General features: G+C 36.8%; 3 protein-coding genes, 1 long non-coding RNA gene and 3 other non-coding genes across 13 annotated transcripts; 6 read left to right on the top strand and 1 right to left on the bottom strand.

Moving 5' to 3' along the window:
* Positions 1 to 166: 166 nt before the first annotated feature.
* Simj (simjang) lies at positions 167 to 10,295 on the top strand. 6 transcript variants are annotated; one of them, XM_064128651.1, is made up of 7 exons: positions 167 to 455; positions 3,188 to 3,249; positions 3,860 to 4,372; positions 4,902 to 5,178; positions 5,341 to 5,406; positions 6,073 to 6,506; positions 7,360 to 10,295. In XM_064128651.1, exons 2-7 carry the CDS (start codon positions 3,200 to 3,202, stop codon positions 7,919 to 7,921), a joined length of 1,902 nt encoding a protein of 633 aa, XP_063984721.1. In that variant the 5' UTR covers positions 167 to 455; positions 3,188 to 3,199; the 3' UTR covers positions 7,922 to 10,295. The 6 variants fall into 6 exon arrangements, with proteins under 6 accessions (XP_063984721.1, XP_063984706.1, XP_063984713.1 ...); XM_064128636.1 differs by having other exon boundaries at positions 168 to 1,090; XM_064128643.1 differs by lacking the exon at positions 167 to 455 and adding an exon at positions 2,409 to 2,563.
* A 2,315-nt stretch (positions 10,296 to 12,610) lies between these two features.
* LOC135166499 (uncharacterized protein) lies at positions 12,611 to 14,085 on the top strand. Its single transcript, XM_064128766.1, has 5 exons — positions 12,611 to 12,808; positions 12,953 to 13,323; positions 13,459 to 13,604; positions 13,691 to 13,834; positions 13,909 to 14,085. The coding sequence occupies exons 2-5, from the start codon at positions 12,958 to 12,960 to the stop codon at positions 14,063 to 14,065; spliced, it is 813 nt and encodes a 270-aa protein (XP_063984836.1). The 5' UTR covers positions 12,611 to 12,808; positions 12,953 to 12,957; the 3' UTR covers positions 14,066 to 14,085.
* LOC135166530 (uncharacterized) lies at positions 13,887 to 15,863 on the bottom strand. Its single transcript, XR_010299695.1, has 2 exons — positions 14,748 to 15,863; positions 13,887 to 14,665 (listed from the first exon to the last, which is right to left on the bottom strand). It is a non-coding gene; the product is annotated as an uncharacterized LOC135166530 (long non-coding RNA).
* LOC135169922 (small nucleolar RNA snR60/Z15/Z230/Z193/J17) lies at positions 14,132 to 14,220 on the top strand. Its single transcript, XR_010300272.1, has one exon. It is a non-coding gene; the product is annotated as a small nucleolar RNA snR60/Z15/Z230/Z193/J17 (small nucleolar RNA).
* On the top strand, positions 14,390 to 14,479 carry LOC135169915 (small nucleolar RNA snR60/Z15/Z230/Z193/J17). The gene has a single exon (XR_010300269.1). It is a non-coding gene; the product is annotated as a small nucleolar RNA snR60/Z15/Z230/Z193/J17 (small nucleolar RNA).
* LOC135169908 (small nucleolar RNA snR60/Z15/Z230/Z193/J17) lies at positions 14,797 to 14,883 on the top strand. The gene has a single exon (XR_010300268.1). It is a non-coding gene; the product is annotated as a small nucleolar RNA snR60/Z15/Z230/Z193/J17 (small nucleolar RNA).
* A 129-nt stretch (positions 15,864 to 15,992) lies between the features above and the next one.
* Positions 15,993 to 18,577, top strand: LOC135166483 (enoyl-CoA delta isomerase 1, mitochondrial-like). Of its 2 annotated transcripts, none has more exons than XM_064128747.1 (5): positions 15,993 to 16,129; positions 16,932 to 17,067; positions 17,271 to 17,542; positions 17,618 to 17,796; positions 18,033 to 18,577. In XM_064128747.1, exons 2-5 carry the CDS (start codon positions 16,956 to 16,958, stop codon positions 18,319 to 18,321), a joined length of 852 nt encoding a protein of 283 aa, XP_063984817.1. In that variant the 5' UTR covers positions 15,993 to 16,129; positions 16,932 to 16,955; the 3' UTR covers positions 18,322 to 18,577. The 2 variants fall into 2 exon arrangements, with proteins under 2 accessions (XP_063984817.1, XP_063984825.1); XM_064128755.1 differs by lacking the exon at positions 15,993 to 16,129 and adding an exon at positions 16,704 to 16,847.
* Positions 18,578 to 18,599: the final 22 nt, after the last annotated feature.

The raw sequence follows: 18,599 nt of genomic DNA, 5'->3' as shown, positions 1-18,599 counted from the left end.
TTGGAAAAATTTATCCATTTCGAATTTCATTCAAATAGACCATTGGCCGGAAAATCTTCTCTATCAACAGTAGAATCGATAACCTACCACTCTGCCAAGCATTCCACTAGATAGCACTGTTCTCCCTCATTAACCCTCGGTTCTTCCGGTCTCCTTCCGTTATACACCAACGTGCGGGCGGTCGACCGAAGGCGCAAAGTAGTTGTACATACACCACGCGCGTGTCTCGACCCACAACATCCAATAAACATTGTCTACTACTACCTGAAAAATACCCTGCGGTATTAACCAGCCCGTCAAGTGATTTATTCAAAGTCACGACACTCGTTGAAAAGAAAAATTAAAAATTCAACGATAAATTAAAACACCCAAGTAACAATCGGATCAAACCCGGATGATTGGCTGCCGGCGGTGAGCATCACTAGTGGGGGCAAGTGCTGAGTGAGTGAGACAGAGTAAGTTTGACCGAGTGTGGCGGTGTGTCCGCCATGTTGAATCACTCTCGTTAATTTTTTCGCAGAGGTGGCGCGTATTTTTTCACGTCTATCCCCCGAAAAAAAATCCAGTGTGGAAATATTTAATCACTCGTCATCATCATCTCCCTAAATAACATCTCCTAGTCCAGTCATACATCACAATTACCCTTAACCCTTGCCGCAATATCCCGACGCTCTACACACGGTCGTGAATCTAGTGAGTAAGATGCCGGGAACAAGCGAGACGAAAGCGTGCGAAAATTCGACTTTATAAACCGACGATAAAAATGTTAAAATGCATCAGTGTTTCTGTGTACCTTTAATCCCGGATGATGTGTGAGTGTGAGCATCAATGACAATAAAAGATCAATCTCCAATAGACACAGTGTTGCTCCTTGAGTCCGTCAAACAACCGCGACAGATAAGCGCAAATCAATCGAGTTGACATTTTTATTTCTTATTATCAGTTGAAACATCGTGAGTGAGAGTTTGTACAACGTGTAAAAGGAATTCCGTGTATGTTACGCCGTCCAGATGAGAGTCTGAACGGGCTTACATGAAGCTAACCGGCTCATTCTCGTTTAATCTCATCACTTGGATTACTAAAAATCGAGGTAAAGTATCAATTTCCCACCCAGATGCTAATTAACCCAAAAAATTCGGAAAATTGTCGAACCTTCACTTCACTTTTCTGCCATGAAAACTGGAATGATAAGATGCATGGGTTCTGCATACTGTGGGAAAGCAACGGCCTTGGCACTTTCCCAAAATTCACCAATTACATGTAAGGAAGGAAAAAAAAATAAATAAAATAACCGCATAACCCCAACAGAAATTAAACCATTATATTATTTCAATTTCCCAACAACATTTATTCTCCACTGAATTCATTTTTACATCCCCCAATACATTCCATTCCTTTTTTCAAATAACCCTTTACCCCTCTCCCCCCTATTCCCTTTCTCCTGTCACCCCATGAAAAAGGAATCCTCGCAGCAAGAAATACAGAAAAAAACAACATTAAATGACACAAGGGAAAAAGATACGAGGTCGTATACGGTTGTCGGCCTGAAACGCCTGTAATTACGTGTATGACGGTCGCCCATCCACCTCCCTCCTCCACACACTTCCCCTCTTCTTTGCCCTCCCTGTCCATTCCCGAATACTTTGCCATTTTAATCCTCCTCCTCCTCCTCCTCCCCCCCACATACAAAAAAAACACCAAACTAACCCGCAGTGGAGTGAGGTCGCCTAAAAAATCGATTTTCCAATATAGCACACGTATGTACCCACTCACATCAACCTATCCACCCGCCTCCCATTGCCCCCTTCCCTTCTCCAGTGGTCCCCCAATGGGTTAAAAGGGTAGATGGGTGGTTGGGTGGTTTGTATCCCAGGGTGAATGGTGATCAGACTCCCCTTCGTCCGACCCTTATTTGGGTGGGGGTGGCAATGAAGGCGGTAGTGAAATAGAAGAAACCGGAGGAAAATAGAGGAAGAGAAATACATAACGACTGAATTTGTATAACTTTTGGAGATAGAATGAGAGTAAACCCCCCTCTAATATTCTCTTTCTCTCTCTCACGCACGGTTGCTTCGGGGAGGGGGGGGGGACAGAATGAGCGGCTAGGACGAGGATTCTCGTCGATGAGAAGGCAGTGGGGCCGGTGGGCCGCGGGAAGGGGTAGGGGTGATGTAAAAGGGCGAGGGGAGAAGTAATTAATGTGCGACAGTGTCCCCTCTGCTTCTGGTTTCTCTTCAAATGTTTCTCTCTCTCTCTCTCTCGCTCTCTCTTGCAGACTCCTCTCCCCTCTTTACCTCGGTTTCGTTCTTTCTCTCATTGGAGTTCGGTGTGCACCCTACCCCCCTCCCCTCCCTGCTATACTCACTCCTCCTCCTCCCCCTCCCCCCGTCTAGTTCCCCCTGCGGCCTCTCTCTCTCCTTTTACACAGTCCCGCTCTCTACGCTTAGCTGCCATTGTGCGGAGACGCCACTTCCGAAGCATCAAATTTAATTCCTCCGATACCGTTTGGTTTGGTTCGGTCTGAAGTCACTGAGAATTCTGAGAGAAGCCGTTTAGAGGATAGGTATGGCGGGTTGTAGTGGACTTAGGGGGATGAGGGAGAGAGTTTATTCCAGGGGATTTCGAAGTTTTTCAAGTTCTCAAGGGATACGATTGTTTTTAAAGTTCTGTGGAAATGTTTTTTTTTTTTCTCCATGATAAAGATGTTTGTACAGGAATGCAATGTGCTTGGACATTTTTAAGAGTTGGAAAGTAGATGGATTCCAGCACTGTTGACAAGAGGAGATTTACGATGGTGGAGAAGCTTTTTTATTTGTTGTGTTATTGTTTATTGAAGTGATTAACCTGTAGAATTATTTGCGCTGGGGCCGGGAAGAAATGTGATGTTTTGTGCATGTCCTGGAGGTTAGAATGGTCATAAGTGTGACCCGAGTTACCGCTAGTTTTTGAGAAATACAGGAAAGGAAGAGGTTGGGGTGATAATGAAGTTATTATTTCATAATTGAAGGATTGGACTTGAATTGTTTTTGGCAAGTTGCTGAAATTTTTTTGATTCATTGGCTTTGTGTAACTGTTATTGTGAGGAGCGGAGCAACTGGGCTGGGCTAATTCTGTGATGATTAATGGGTGAACGTGGGTGGGTGATAAGAATTTATAGATGAGTGATTTTTTCTTCTCTCATTTGCAGGAGATACGTAGAATGGAAGCCATGGACTTGGACGGTGACGCTGTCGTTGATCTCAGTGTTAGGTGAGATGCTATTTTATATTTGTTTTTTATGGTCTTCCTCAGTTATTCCGAATTGGTGGTAAATGGTGATTAGGGATCGAGTTAAATGCAGTTATCGTACGACAGGTGTTTAAATAAAACAACAGGTTTTACTTATCGCCATGTGGCACATTTTTTTCTTCACGTGTTGAATGTTAACGCAAGTTGAGGGAACATGAGAAGGATGTGGCAGTTTTTTATATGCTTGATTTATTATTATTTTTACAACAATTTCTTATTTGTTTGATTGGAGTTCATTTGCGAAAATTTAATGGCTACATTTTGAAAAAGTTATTTATTTTTATCGGGAGTGACAAGGGAAAATTACAATCTCTCTGATAAGTAAAATAACTTTTCTACGTGCAAATGAATGTTTAGTCGTTTTCATTTGTTCAATAAATTCAGTTGATTTTTTAAAAAATTTCCCATGGTTATAATTTTGCAAATCTTGTGGTGCCAGAGACTGATATTGATATAATATTTACCTGATAATGGAACAATCCTTTGGTATTATTATTCACTTTGATGAAAAAATAATAATATAGTTGTCTTCATAAACTGTAAACTTAAATGTTTTTTCAATTCTCGACAGTGTAAGACGAGACTCCCCATCAGTAGTATCGAATCTCTCAGTCGACAGTGGTGTTCCTCTGGATTTGGGTGTTCACTATCAGCCCTCAACAGCGGAGAACAATATTCCAGAGCCCAGAAATATTCAAAACTCATCACGAGGAATTTTAGCACCTAACAAATCGTCTGGTGATGACCGAAGGCCCAGGCGAAACCTCAGACCAAGAACAGAGAGAAGTTATGCTGAGAGTCCTGATGAGCCTAGACTCAATGGTTATGTTAATGGTAACACGTCGGACAGTGACGAGGGTGAGATGCCACCATTACTCCCGATCAAGGAATTGTCCTCCGACGAATTGGCAGAAAGGGAGAGAACCTTGAGGAAGCTCAGGGAAGAACTGAGATCGGAGGAGATGAAATTAGTTTTACTGAAGAAACTCAGGCAGTCTCAACAGCTCAAAGAAAATATTGCTGCTGTACCTAAGACAGCTAATAAATTACCACCACCAGTAACCATACAGCCAGCACCGCACAGGTATTTTCATTATTATTATTATTATTATTATTATTATTATTATCCAGCAAATTTAATTCATTTGTCGACCTATTTCTTCAGCAGAGTGCACTTTATAAATTTACATGACTTTTTCATACTGAAAGTCGAGGAGAACGGAATCTTGAGAACAATTATAAACAATTTTATAAATATTGGTGATTAAAAGGAAAAATTTTAATTTTTTTTTTCACTTATTATATTATCGAGACAAAAAAATGGAAACTCTCTACCTTTGGTATGAGTATTACCGAGAAATTTTTAAAAGTACTCTTACCTATTTTGCAATTCTGAAAAACTAGAGTATTAAAGGAAAAATAATTCAATTCCCATCTAGAAAAGGACCAATGCAGTTGATCTATTGAAATTGATTTAATCTTATTAACCAGTGCATGGTTTCTATCGCTTCACTCCAATACACTGGAATATGCAAGACTGCATATCCAATGGGAATATTTTCTCCTCTAAAGACTCGTCGTTTTCATATCACTTAAATATTTAATTTCATCAGTCACAGAACCACAAAAGCTCCACCACCCTTGCTGCGGGGTCAGCCAGCGCCAAGCAGAAGCAGTAGTCTTCACGCACCACCACCAGGAATGCTTCTACCTCCAAACGTAGGTAGAAGTCCAACGTCAAGTACAGGAATGCCACCAAATATGGTCATACCCCAGCCACCGCATCCACGGACTAGACCACCAAGTCAGGCGAATGTGCCAACGTATCATGCACCTGCCGACAGAACAGAGCGTACCACCAAGGATCCAACACCTGTTCCTGCACATCAGGTAAGTTTTGCCGATTGAAGAATAACAGAGAGATCGTCAAACAACTACAGAAATATTCCTCTAATCGTTGTAAATGAATTTGAAAAACTTTATTGAAAATGTCATCACCGCAGTCATACCATTTTTGTACTTTCAACGAATTTTCTTTGTGCAATTGGAAAGCAGCTCGTTGGACCACCAGAGCCAAAAGTAACTGCGTCAATAAACACGCCTGTCATACCCGAACAGGTATCTTAATATCGAAAACTTGATGTCTGATCAAGATGATTAAATTTTGAAGTTGTTGATTGAATTGAAATGGTAATCCTCTGAGTACCGAAAAGATTTTTTCCTGTGACTGACAGTCTTCAGTTTAAGAGAATATTTGATACAAGTGTGACGGGCTGGTAACAAGTGTCAAGTTTAAACACCTTCTCGCACGTGTATTTGAACTATACTTTTTGTCAGTGATGTTGCGTTCAGCGAATGCCACACTTTACCATTTTTCATTACTAATTAACGAGAGGGCACTCTTCAACGCAGGCTCAACGTAGTCGCAGTGACAAAAAAATATATTGAAATGAAATATTAATTCGTCCAATTATGATAACAAATATAGACAATAAGTCTCGTTTATATTTTTTCAACTAAATTATTATTATTATTATTATTATTATTATTAGTCACGGGAGTAATATAGCATGAACACTTATAAGAAAATTTTAATGAATTCATTATGTATTCATATCAAATCTGACGATTTCCCCAGACTGAAATACACATTAATATGATAGATTCATTTACTCCTCCTCAATTCAATCAAATAAAAATTTCATGATTTCCATTTTCGTAACATTGGTTTGTGTAAAAAATTAAGTGACGAGCAGATCGATAATAAATTTTGATGAAATTCAGGAGCGACAGCGGGAAGACAGTCAATCGCCGGCGCAGCGTCAGGCAGCAGCGAAATTGGCACTGAGAAAGCAACTGGAGAAAACACTTCTTCAGATACCTCCACCAAAGCCACCGCCACCAGAAATGCACTTCGTACCAAATCCATCCAACACTGAGTTCATTTATCTCGTGGGCCTTGAACACGTAGTGGATTTCATCACAAAGGAACCAGCAATACCACCACCACCTGAGCCATTTGAGTGTACACAGTGCAAGACTGATTTTACACCGGTTTGGAAATGGGAAAAACCGGCGACCAGTGGTAAAAAGGATGGGCCACGTGGACAACATGCGACGTTCTTAAGACCACCCGCTGGAAGAGATCCAAGAGTCATTTGTGAACATTGTGTCACAACTAATGTCAAGAAAGCACTCAAAGCTGAACATACGAATCGGTAATTTATATTCAAATTTTCATTTCCGTTTTTTAATGACTCGGTAATTTTTTATTCAATTTTTATATCCGGTTGAAGGTTCCAAACCAATTATTTGGTAAATTCAAATGTCTTTTGAATAAGTGACTTTCTAAAAACCTTATTGAACGTTTTTTGGATGAAATAAAAGATTATCGCATTAGTACTCAAATACTTTCATATACTTGGCGATGTCCTATTTAGTTCAAGAATGTTTTATGAAGTTTAGAAGAAAGTTTCCAACTTTATTTTGGATTATTCGCGGTCTTTGAACTTCCAAGGCATGACATTATTGTCAAACCGTTCTGGACATTGTGATTTGATTCTGAGGGATACCTCTAAATCTTCGGAGTTTTTTTTCTAGGTGATGAGAAAAATCTACCGTCTTGTGTTTGATTTCATAAATTATTCAACAAGCTTTTAGCTTCAAAAACATCACAAAAGTCTTTCTAGACTGTCTTCTATGCTATTCTTTCATTGCAAGAAAAATTTATTTCACAGTTTTTTTAAGTTTAAAATAGCGTTTATATTTTTTCTTGATCACGTTGAGTTGATAAAAAGTCAATTATTGCTATGTTGTATAAGAATTCTATTAGAATATAGTAATTATTTTTAGTTTGTCATTGAACTTTTTTCTGAAGTTGCTGATATTCACTATCTCTTCCCATTAATAAAGAACTCATCCAGATAACTTTTTGATATCGAGAGATGAACGTATGTTCCCAAGCTGGAGAAAATATTCTCTCAATATTTTTTTAATAAATATAGTTTGTGTCGTTTTTCCTCAAAGGACAATTCAATACCATAATATAATCGCACCATTCCTTTTTCACAGGTTAAAAACAGCATTTGTGAAAGCCCTCCAACAGGAACACGAAATGGAGCAAAAGTTGGCGCAAGCAGCGAGTCCTAGTCCGGATCCACCGCCAAAACCAGTGCCGAAATCTGTGACTCCAACTAGAAGAGTGGCAACCCCCCCAGCGCCACCCCCCTCGGTGCAACAAGCGCCCCCTCCTGCGCCCACCCCGCCCTCACAAAAAATGCAAGAGCATCCCCTTGTGAAGTTGGCAGAGGGTGGAAAATTCACTCCCCATCATGCAGCGGCAGCAGCAGCCCTTCAACAACAGCTACTCCGAGAATTGGCGAAAAATCCAGTGCCAGGACTGCCACCACATCAGCCCCTACCAGCTCACATGATGCCGCCCTTCAATCCTCTTCTCTATCCTTATCAACTTGCAATGGCACAAGCTGCTGGCGGCAAGGGTCTCGTCGAGCTACAGCGCCAAGCTGCTGATCTTCAGCGCCAGTATCTCCTCGACATGATACCCTCACAAGCATCTCAAGGACAAACGAGTCAAGCACCACCCCGCGCCCATCCGCACAATTGGAAAACGTAACCGAGTGCATAAAACGACATTTTAACTGGCGAAAAATTCCCGAATTAATTTAATAAAAATGCATGAGCGCATTTCAAGGGCAATTCGAGGATTCATCACAGCAGTCGTAATGCTCAATGATGTTTTTTTTGCTCCATCGGGGGCCCAATATATTGAAGAAATAGCAGGTGAAAAACATTGGAAAATTAATCGTTGAAAGACCAAAGATTTTCTTCGATTGAAAAATGTGATTGGTGAAGCGAAATTTCGGTTTTTCACAGATTGTGGATGTGATCAATGTTTTAACCGGGTCTTATAATGTGGATCGGGGGGTTAATGAGGAATTGTTGACCCTTGCGATGATCCTGGGACAGATATTTGACTGTTATATCAATTGATTCTCCCACTGAATGATATGTCCAGTGGTTGAGATAAGTGAATATGATTTTTTCTTAACGGAATTAAGGAAAAAAATGATAAGGTTTTTAAGGCACATTGTGGCGATCTTGCGGCCGGGTTTTGTCTCGCTGGCAGCAGTACCTGTATTTTGTGTATATCTCTTTAATTTTCTCTCCCCCCCCCACCCCTCCCCCTCACCCCACCTTTTTGAACTGTGAGTATTTACTAAGGTCCACGTCGCTTTTCTGAGGTGAGACACATTATTTTTTTTGCGAGTCTTTTTGCGTCCCTCACGTGATGAATGTACTGGACGGTGTATGGAGCGAATGAGTTCCGGAGCGTGAATGGGAGAGTGATAAGGCCAACTCATTCGTTTTTTATTTTTCATTCTCGTTACGGATTTATAAGTTTTTCCTTTTAAGAGAACATTTCTGGTTTTTGTGGCGTAAATTTATTGTTCAAATCAGGCTTGAAGTGATGCAACCTATTGTGTTGATTACTTGAAGAAGTCTATTTCGAAGATATAATTTCTCACCAAATTTTTTTTTTGAAAACGTACAAATACATAGTCTTTGAACATTTCCAAAAAATTATTTGTGTTTGAACGGAAATATAATCTTCAGTAAATAACTCAATTGTCTCAATAATCATTAAAATGTTCAATGAGAAAATTTCAAGAAACGCTTTTGTAGCTTTCTGTGAATTTTATTTTCTGAAGGACAATTTATTACTTGAGTCTATAAATAATGCTAGCATGAGGCCGTTGTCTCGATTTGTAAAAGAATATTTAAATCCTGAAAGATTTTGTCGAGATGGGGAGCAGTATGAAGCATTAATTTTGAACTTTATATTTCCTCCTTCCGGAAAGAACAAATTTATTTGTTATTACCATAATTATCAATCTCTCAAAAATAGTAACTGATGAATGATCAACAAATTCGATCGCTGACAAATTCATATTATGTGAAGATTTAAAAAAAACAACAATCGTCCTACTTCACTAAAAAAATAGTTATAATAGATCTATAATCTCGATAAAATTCGTATAGAATTACATTAAAATAAAAACATAGGCATAATATCAATCTCTCTTTGTACGTCGCAATAGGTAAATTGAGCTCGAGAAAATATGAACTGAACGTTGTCAACGTATTTTACGTCATTTTAACTCTTCTGAAGTCACATAATAATGATGAAGAACTGATAAAAATCTCAATTATAGAATAGAAGAGAGGAGAGAGAAGTGGATTGCACGGCAGAAAATGTGTTTTTTTTTCTGTGTTCCAAGTCACAAACTAACCTGTTATCATCACAAATGGAGACAAAATTGAAGGAAAAAAAAAATGTTGATACATTGTTTTTGGCGAATTTTTAGATAAAGAAAATTTTGGCAGATCCTGAGTTCGATGTAACTCCTAGTTGAAACCCCACAAAACTCCAATTCGTTCCAACGATGAATTTTAAGAAGCAAATAAAATATATTTTTTTTACCTTGTCCTCTGGATCTGCATTGGTGCTAAGGGCTGTAGAGGAAAAACATGATGAAAAAAATAAATACAAACTCGAACTGAATAATTTAAATAATCCAATGAATCAATGGTGAAAAAAATATTTAGCGATATCGTAGGGGATTCGAAGAACTGGAAAAATGTGTTTTCACGTGTTCACAAGTGACTAAAAATTGACATTTTTTCGGCAAATAGAACATGAAAACAAAATAATAAGAGAGAGAGAGAGAGCGCGAGACTTAAAAATATGATGACAGAAATGAATGAAAATTCATTGCTCCGAAATTCGTTCTTGGAACCTTTGACACCGTCACTGATTGAATGAAATTTATGAGGAAATATTCACCTCCTTTGCTCATCCCCTCCCTTCCCCCGTTCCCTTCATTCTGAATCGCTAGGATTAGCAGATAAATAACTGAATGTTACAAAACAACAAAAATTAAAAGTAAAAAACAAAAGTAAAAAAATAAAGCTTGTCAATGATTGTACTCGATTACTGTTGATTTATTCCGCAATGTTTATGGCTTATTTAGTTTTTTTGAATTTAGAATTCTTGTTAACTTGATCCAATGACATGTTTACAACAAGGTTGGAGAGTAAATATCTAATTGATGATTAAAATTTGAGAGCGAACGGAAGAAATATTTATTGACAAATATCTGAATATTTTGACGAATTAACCCGGGAACGAGTGCTTCTGGGAAAAATTTTAGGGGATTGTTATTATATAATCATAATTACTAAGAATGCGTTACTTTGCATTAACAAAATAATTTTGCTGCATTATCGGAAAACAATCGTTTGATTAGAATAAAACATTGCTGATTGTCGAGCGATAGAAATGCAAGAGTATCTTTAGACGATGGTGGGATAGTCGAGTGAAATTTCCAGCGTGTCAACAACCAGTCGAACAGGCTCGTCAATCTTATATGGAAATTTACATTACGTAACGAGCGATATAGATCGTAAAACCTGTGCTTGCGACAGAACTTAACATGAAACTCCCTCGGAATTTGTAATGTCCCCGAGTTTTTTCATTCGATCCAATTTGAAACCCTCAAGCCTCTAGTGGACGTTCTAACGTGGTCCGAATTGTCGTGACATCGCTGGGATGCTCGAGGCATTTTTTAAAATGCTTGGAACAGAATGGAATCAACGTGGGATGATCGCAGTTGCGACAGGCGGCTGCTAGGTGTGAGCAGCATTTTGAGCTTTCACGGCAGCAAGACGCCCACATTTCTGGACCAGCGACTGCACAACTGTAGCAGTAACAATCCCCTAAAAAAAAAGATAAATCCTCGACTTATGGTAAATTAAAATTCCCATTATTCAAATGGCTATTCGGTTATATACCATCGCTTAGTATCATAATTTTTATTGCAGATATTTTAATAGATTTTCACTTTAAAAAAACATCAATTTTGCACTAAGAGATGAAATCTTTACTTGATAATTTTTCCCCAATTAATACAATTCTCAATTGAAATCGAGTGCGTTCATTCCGATTTGACGAATACCGTGGAAAAGAAAATGAGCTCTATTACGTTGCGATCACGGGGATTGAATAACTAGATTGATTAAATAACCGGAAAACAAAGTGTGAAACAACTTCGTAACTCACGTTACTGACTTGCACCAGAGTCAAATCATTTTTTTGCTCTCCCTGCATCCCTTTTTATTTCTTTTAAAATGTGATCGCTTTATAGTCACAACAAATCATTATCATGGGAGTGGCTCAATTGTCAAGGACGAAGTATTGTATGTGGAAAATCCACGGTTTTTCATAATTGCCGGAAGTTACCGGTAGAATCTGTATTTCATTGTAATATTGTGAACAAAAATTCTCGGCAAAACCTCATTCTTATTGTTATCGATATTTTTTTTATGGAGTTGCAATTTTATCTCCACAGTTGAAAAAATTGTTCGTAAAACATTGTGATTTTGAAAATCTTTTCTACCGTTCCTTCACAAATTATTTTCTTTCAATTTTCCATAAAAAAATTTATAGTCATTACAGAAAACTGTGTAAAAGTTTTAATTGACTATATATATATATATTGAACTCAAATGAATTGAACTTAATTAATTCCTCCGTTAACCACTTAAAATATTTAAACTATTTTTAAATATTCGAGATTTAGAAAATTGGAACGGTTTTAATTATTCTCATAATTACCACTTGGACAATCAACAGATCTCCTCGCCTCAGCTCTTCGGCAATCCAATCCATCCTCACCCTTGGGACAAGCAGTAGTAATTCCTTCGTCAATTGAATTTTCACCCAAAATTTCATCAACTCTATTAAAGGCTCCAGGTCGCGCAAATAGTTTCACCAATTTCTCCAGCGTACTCTCCCCACTGTCCCCTATTATTCCAGTACTTTCGGAATTACAAACAAACGCACTAAGGATGAGTAGACAAAACACGAGTATCAAACCGTGAAGATGCATTTCCGGTAGGCCAGTGTTTCACTGCTGCGTTCGTGATTGCTACTGACGGTCATTTGTAATTTCTGTTTTCAGTTTTTGGAGGGGGACTTCATTCAATCGAATGTCCCGCTCAGGAGTTGTCAGCAGGTATACCAATTGGGGAATCTGTTGGTTAAACTGATTTCAAAAATAAACGCTCTTAACAAATTCGAGATGATTATTATTACTAGATAATGCGAGAAAAGAGAATGTATTCAATCAAATTTTCCACAATAACATTTCAATTGTTGAATAATTTATTTAAAATTGTCAAAATTTTCTTCTTTCCTTCTGAATGTGTAATCAAAATTTTACATAATATTTTAATAATCTGCAATAAATATTTTTTTCTTTTTTTTTTCGAAATGCACTAATTCGAGAATTATTTGTTGAATAATTCTCGTTTTGCTTTGATGGTCCGCCTGTCGGTAAAAGAGAGCTCATCCCACCTAATAGAAGTTGTGGTGGGAGAAGTGTTCGGCTGCTCCGAAAAATACGCCGCAAAATCGGCCATTTCTTTTCTGAATGCCAAGGTGAGTCCTTCTTCGAGCAATTATTTGTCAAAAATGTCTGAATAGAAAATAGAAACAAACAATAATAACTGTATTCGAGGTTACACAAGTACTTTTATAGTAGAATAAATAAAGGAATATCAATGATAAAGTTGAATATTACAGAATAAATGGAAAGTACGGAGGAGAGTGAGGTAGGCCACGTGGCCAAGCGTCTCACCGATCAAGAACTTCAGAAAATGAGGGCTCAAGACTCCAGACTAGTACCGGAGCATCGTGCAAATCTTCTCGAGAAAGATGCCAGAAAGTATTGGGATTTGTTCTACAAAAGAAATACCACGAGTTTCTTCAAAGATCGTCATTGGACAACTCGAGAATTCCAAGAATTATTGGACATTGGGACAGCGGATGGTGGGAGTCTCGTTGAGGTGGGCTGCGGTGTTGGAAACTTGATTTATCCTTTATTAGAAGATGGATTGAGATTTGAAAAAATTTATGCCTGCGATTTGTCGCCCAGGGCTATCAACTTTGTAAAGGTAAGTATCATTTTCAAAATTTGACATGATAAAATATCATAGATCAAACAATAGAGAACAAGCTATTACTACAGTTTTCCCCTATCCATTTCCTTTCAATCAGTCAAAATTATCGTGCTATTAACTTTTTTTTAGGGACACAAACTGTACGATCCAGACAGAATAAAAGCCTTCCAGGCAGATGTTACTACTGATAACTGTTTCTCTGAAATCACCAGCAGGGTTGATGTAGCCACACTGATATTTGTTTTATCTGCAATCCATCCTCAAAAATTCCAATTGTAAATTATTTAATTAATGTTAGAAAGTCTTTTATATCTCTTTCACTTCTCCATAATGTGAATTATAATGGTCAATCAATTTTTAGTGTTGCCAAGAATCTCTTTGGAATACTCAAGAGCGGAGGAACTGTTCTATTTCGAGACTATGGACTTTACGACATGGCTCAGTTAAGATTCAGGCCTGGGAATAAGATCGCGGACAATTTTTACATGAGACAAGATGGAACAAGGTAAGGTATTTGGAAGTTATTTTTCCAAGTACTCAGTCAATTTTGCTAATACTTTGTTTTTGGTGAATTTGTAGAAGTTACTATTTTTCCACATCAGAAGTCGAAGAAATATTCCAAGCAAGTGGGTTTGAAATGGTGACTTGTATGTATGTTCAGAGACGAACAATCAATTTGAAAGAAAACATTGACGTCCCCAGAATTTTCGTCCAAGCTACTTTCAAGAAGCCATGAAAAATCTATCATGGATAGAGGTATGTTAAAAAGATGGAAAGTTTATTTCTTGTATGTCTAATAAGAACATTTTAAATGATGATTTCATAGTTCAGCTGAGAAACTTTGATGCTATACTACAGCAATGTCTTTCGCTCCTATCTGATTTATGATTACTACCAAATCGAATAATCTAAACTTGAGACATTCGAATCTAAATTCATCATTTATTTATTCCAGATCAAATCAGGGAATCAAATTTGATGGAGTGAGAACAGAAAACCACAATATCATGAGTATGTATCTATTACTTTATGCTGAAAAGTATTTAAAAAATCGGAAATAATGAATTAATATGATGATTTCATAGTTCAACTGACGAATATTGATGCACACACGTAGCAATGTCTTTCGCTCCTATCTGATATAATTTTTTGATCAAACATTTGTCAACATCTTATAAATATCCATTATATCTAATTCCATATTTTATTTCCAGAATGGAGGGAATCCTCATGATTAACGAAGTTCAGTGCTGCTGTTGGCATCGCCATGCGTACAACGGTAATTTTTATTTATCATTAAAATGAAGGGATTTTTCACTTCGGAATTGCAATGTTCCTAAAACAAAATGCCCACATTTATATTTGTCAAGTTATTGTTAAAAGTGCTGAAATCGATAAGATTAATCTGAACTACTTACAATCATTGGCGTTAGATATTTCCTATAGAGTCTATGATAACAGTGGCTGGTGTTTTAAATGATGATTTCATAGTTCAACTGATGAACTTTGATGTACACACGTAGCAATGTCTTTCGCTCCTATCTGATATATTTTTTAACTCGAAACTATTTTTTAAGAGCCACGGCACATCGCTATATAGATATATAATTTTTCTTTTCCAGAATAGAGAGAGCCTAATGATTGAAAAAGTTGAGTGCTGCTGTTGACTTCGCCACATATTCAATGGTATTTACAATTTAGGCATTCCATAGTTCCTGATCATTATAAGGCTCACCCTTATAAAATTATTAATGATGCATTAACTATAATTGAATCGATCTATGTAAAATTCAATGTTTCGTCACTACCACTGAATTGAAATCACGAATTAAGATTCCCATTTATTCAAAACATTGCAAATCTATTTGAGCATAATTTACTTTCAGATAATAACAGGTGACTGCACCCATCATGCTGACCAGTGTAATATAGGTAATTATTCTGGAAATACCAAAACTGTCTTAAAATTTTTTGTGAAGAACCTTTAATGATGAAATCAGTGACTGAATCTATCATGATTATTCAATTATTAGCTCTAACTGATATAATTCATCATGAAGAACTATTCCACAGACGCAACTATTGAAAGTAATAAATATGAATTAATTTGTTGTTCCAGGTTGGCATCTGATTTGCGGTGATTCATCTGAATCCAGAAATTTGTTGAATTTAATGGGTTTTATAATAAAGCAAAGTTTTTATTGATGAAAAAACTGAATTGAACCATTCGTTTTTAAATTATATTTCGCCATCACCAATAGTTGTATTTGAATAGTATCTTTTTAGCTAACGAAGAGGAGCTAAAATTATTATAGCTGACACAATCATATTTAATTAACAATGAGTGCTTAGTGAAAGATTTTGAAGCTAATTTTCTTTTATGCAAAATAAAATAAAAGGCCTATGGACTAGAAAGGAAAATGAAAAGCATAATGGGAAGGGTTGAAATTGGGAAGCATTTTTGAACTTACGTACTTTGCTCCTGGCCTGAATTTTTTAATTTTTCCTAGTAATTTTTAATGCCCAGTAGTATTTCAGTCTTTTTCACTGAAATGTAGTATATACTGGAAAGGCCACTGCCATGCTAGACCCGTAAGCGGAAAACACTGAAATGTAGTATATACTCAGCACACTACTTTTCTGACGTCACCTCCGCTGGGCCTCATTAACGTGTTTTTTTGTATTGCTGATGCCTCCCTTCTAATATTTTACTTAGTTGATAAAAGATTAAGTAAAAATTATTACTAGTATTTAACTTTGAGGTTCCATCATCTGCAATCGGTTCTTCATTCTCTTACAGGTAGGTCTGTGTTTATATCATTGTTCAAAAGTATCGAAACTTAGGCTTAATTGTTTATTGTGGTTTTATTAATTGACAAATCTGCCAATTCTATGATTTAACGCAATGATTTATAATATAAATCTTCATTAACAACGGATTTATTATTCAGACAAAATTCCTGGAAAACAACTAGCGAGTTCACTGACAAATATAGTCCATTTCAATGTTTACTGTTCTTTTTTTCTATTGGCCACTACGTAAATCAAATCGATTTTTCATTTTAAAAATTCGTCTAGAACTTCCGACTTTGAACATTTTTTTACAACTATTTTGTTTTTGGAGGAGTAGCACTTGATTTATCTGTCATTATAACGAATGGTGAATATCTCTTATGACGACCATCTTATCTTTCTTATTCATGAAAGCACAAGCACATAAGTTAAGTTAGCCACACAAGCCATCGGCTAACTTCAGACGTAAGATTTTTTGCCTTCTTGCTGAATGTATTTTAATGTCGAAAATACAAATGCGCCGTATAGCCCTTATAGTAGAAAACGACGTTTGAACTTTAGTCTTACATCTGAAAATCTCTTACTCCATGTCAATTATGGGGATAAAGGTTGAATCTCTATCGATAATGATTTTTTTTCACATCAACGAAAATTTGAAAAAATTAATCATAAGCTGAACAAAGTCGCAAAGAAAACCCGAAAGAACTATTAATCCAAAACAAGATGTAATATTTGACATTTATGTCTCTTTTATCAAACTTTTGTGAGAATTTGAACAAATTGCTGATTCTTGTAATATTTTCTTTAAGGTATTTTTTTTCCACGGATAAACAATGAATACTCCTTGTGTACGTAAAGCCATAAGAGTGGCAGATTGGAGAATATTGTCACGACTGTATTCATCGAACAGCAAACTTTTAAATATCACTCAAAATGAAAAGACAGGTATGAAAAATCGTCTACGGTTGATTTAAGAATTGATTTGGTCTCGCTTCAATATTCAATACCAGGCTTATCAAGCTCGCTATTCTTGCTTTGAAACAAGAGCGTTTCAATTTGTTTCACCAATGATTTTGTTTTTCCTCAGTCTCTCCAAATAAAAATGACTATAGTCTTCTCCGACTTAATTATTTCCTTTTCGTGGATAGGTGTGACGACAGTATCAATGAACCGACAGCCAGTGAATAGTTTGAATTTGGATATACTAAGAGAATTAAAAGAAACGTTTGAAAATCTTAAAAAAGATGGAAGCAAAGGGCTCATTCTCACCTCATCACTGCCAACAGTATTCTGCGCTGGTCTAGATATCATGGAGATGTATAAGCCAGAAGTCAAGAGATGCACTGAATTCTGGACCAATTTGCAAGATACCTGGATCGTGCTTAACGAATTACCGATTCCTACAGTTGCTGCAATTAATGTAATAAGTCATTGATCATGGAGGGTTGATTTTCATTTCAGTACGAAAAGCATAATGGAAATGTTTTTATTTAAGGGTGCATGTCCCGCTGGAGGTTGTCTTTTGGCCCAATCCTGTGAATATCGCGTTATCGTTGATGGTAAACACACAATCGGGTTGAATGAAACGAGACTTGGAATTATCGCGCCGTTTTGGTTCCAAGAGGGTTACATCAGAACAATCGGGTATAGAAGAGCAGAATTAGCTCTACTGAGGTAAAAATTCGCTGTTTGTGTACAATCATGTAAAAACATTAAAATTTCATGGATAGTTGGGTAAACTGATTTTCAGGGGACTTTTTAACATCAATGAAGAAAAGAAATTATAAAGTACAAATATCGTTGGAAGTTTTAGCAATATATTTTAAGCAGAGAAAAGTCAGGTCTTCTCGATTGCGTTATTTTGTTAACTGATTATTAATCTATACTTCTTATTTGATTCCGGAATGCAGAGGAGAATTATTCCTTCCTCAGCAGGCGTTGGAGTGTGGTCTTGTCGATGAATTAGTGAGTAACAAAGAAGACGCCCTGGCAAGCGCTGAAAAGTACATAGATTGTTATCGTCATATTGCTCCCAGTGCTAGAGCCATGACCAAAAAAATCCTCCGCGAGCCCATGGTTCAACGATTGGTGAAAAATCGAGAAACGGATACAGCGATGTTCATCGACGAAGTTACAAAACCGAAGACTCAGACTAATCTAGGTTTGTACATCGAATCTCTGAAGAAAAAGGCTAAATAAATCATGATTTCGTAATCCTTCATGACAATACCTAATGCAATAACAGTAGACGTCCAATCATGAAATATTCTTTAGTTTTATATAAATTCATTTAATGGTCATGTTTTATTGTGTACATTGGTGAAAGAACAGGGAGAAAATTGTTATGGTATCTGATAATTAAATCCATTTGGTTCGAATAACAACTTCAGTATAAAGACTGTTAGGGGTTAATATTGAAATGTAAAAACAAAATAAAGTCGTTTTATTAAATATACCGCAATTCACTTTCACTCTAA

Source organism: Diachasmimorpha longicaudata, chromosome 1 (assembly GCF_034640455.1).
Source record: "Diachasmimorpha longicaudata isolate KC_UGA_2023 chromosome 1, iyDiaLong2, whole genome shotgun sequence".
In the NCBI taxonomy this organism is placed as follows: domain Eukaryota; kingdom Metazoa; phylum Arthropoda; class Insecta; order Hymenoptera; family Braconidae; genus Diachasmimorpha; species Diachasmimorpha longicaudata.
The sequence above is the reverse complement of the archived record's forward strand: the minus strand, read 5'-3'. Positions and strand labels throughout refer to the sequence as shown.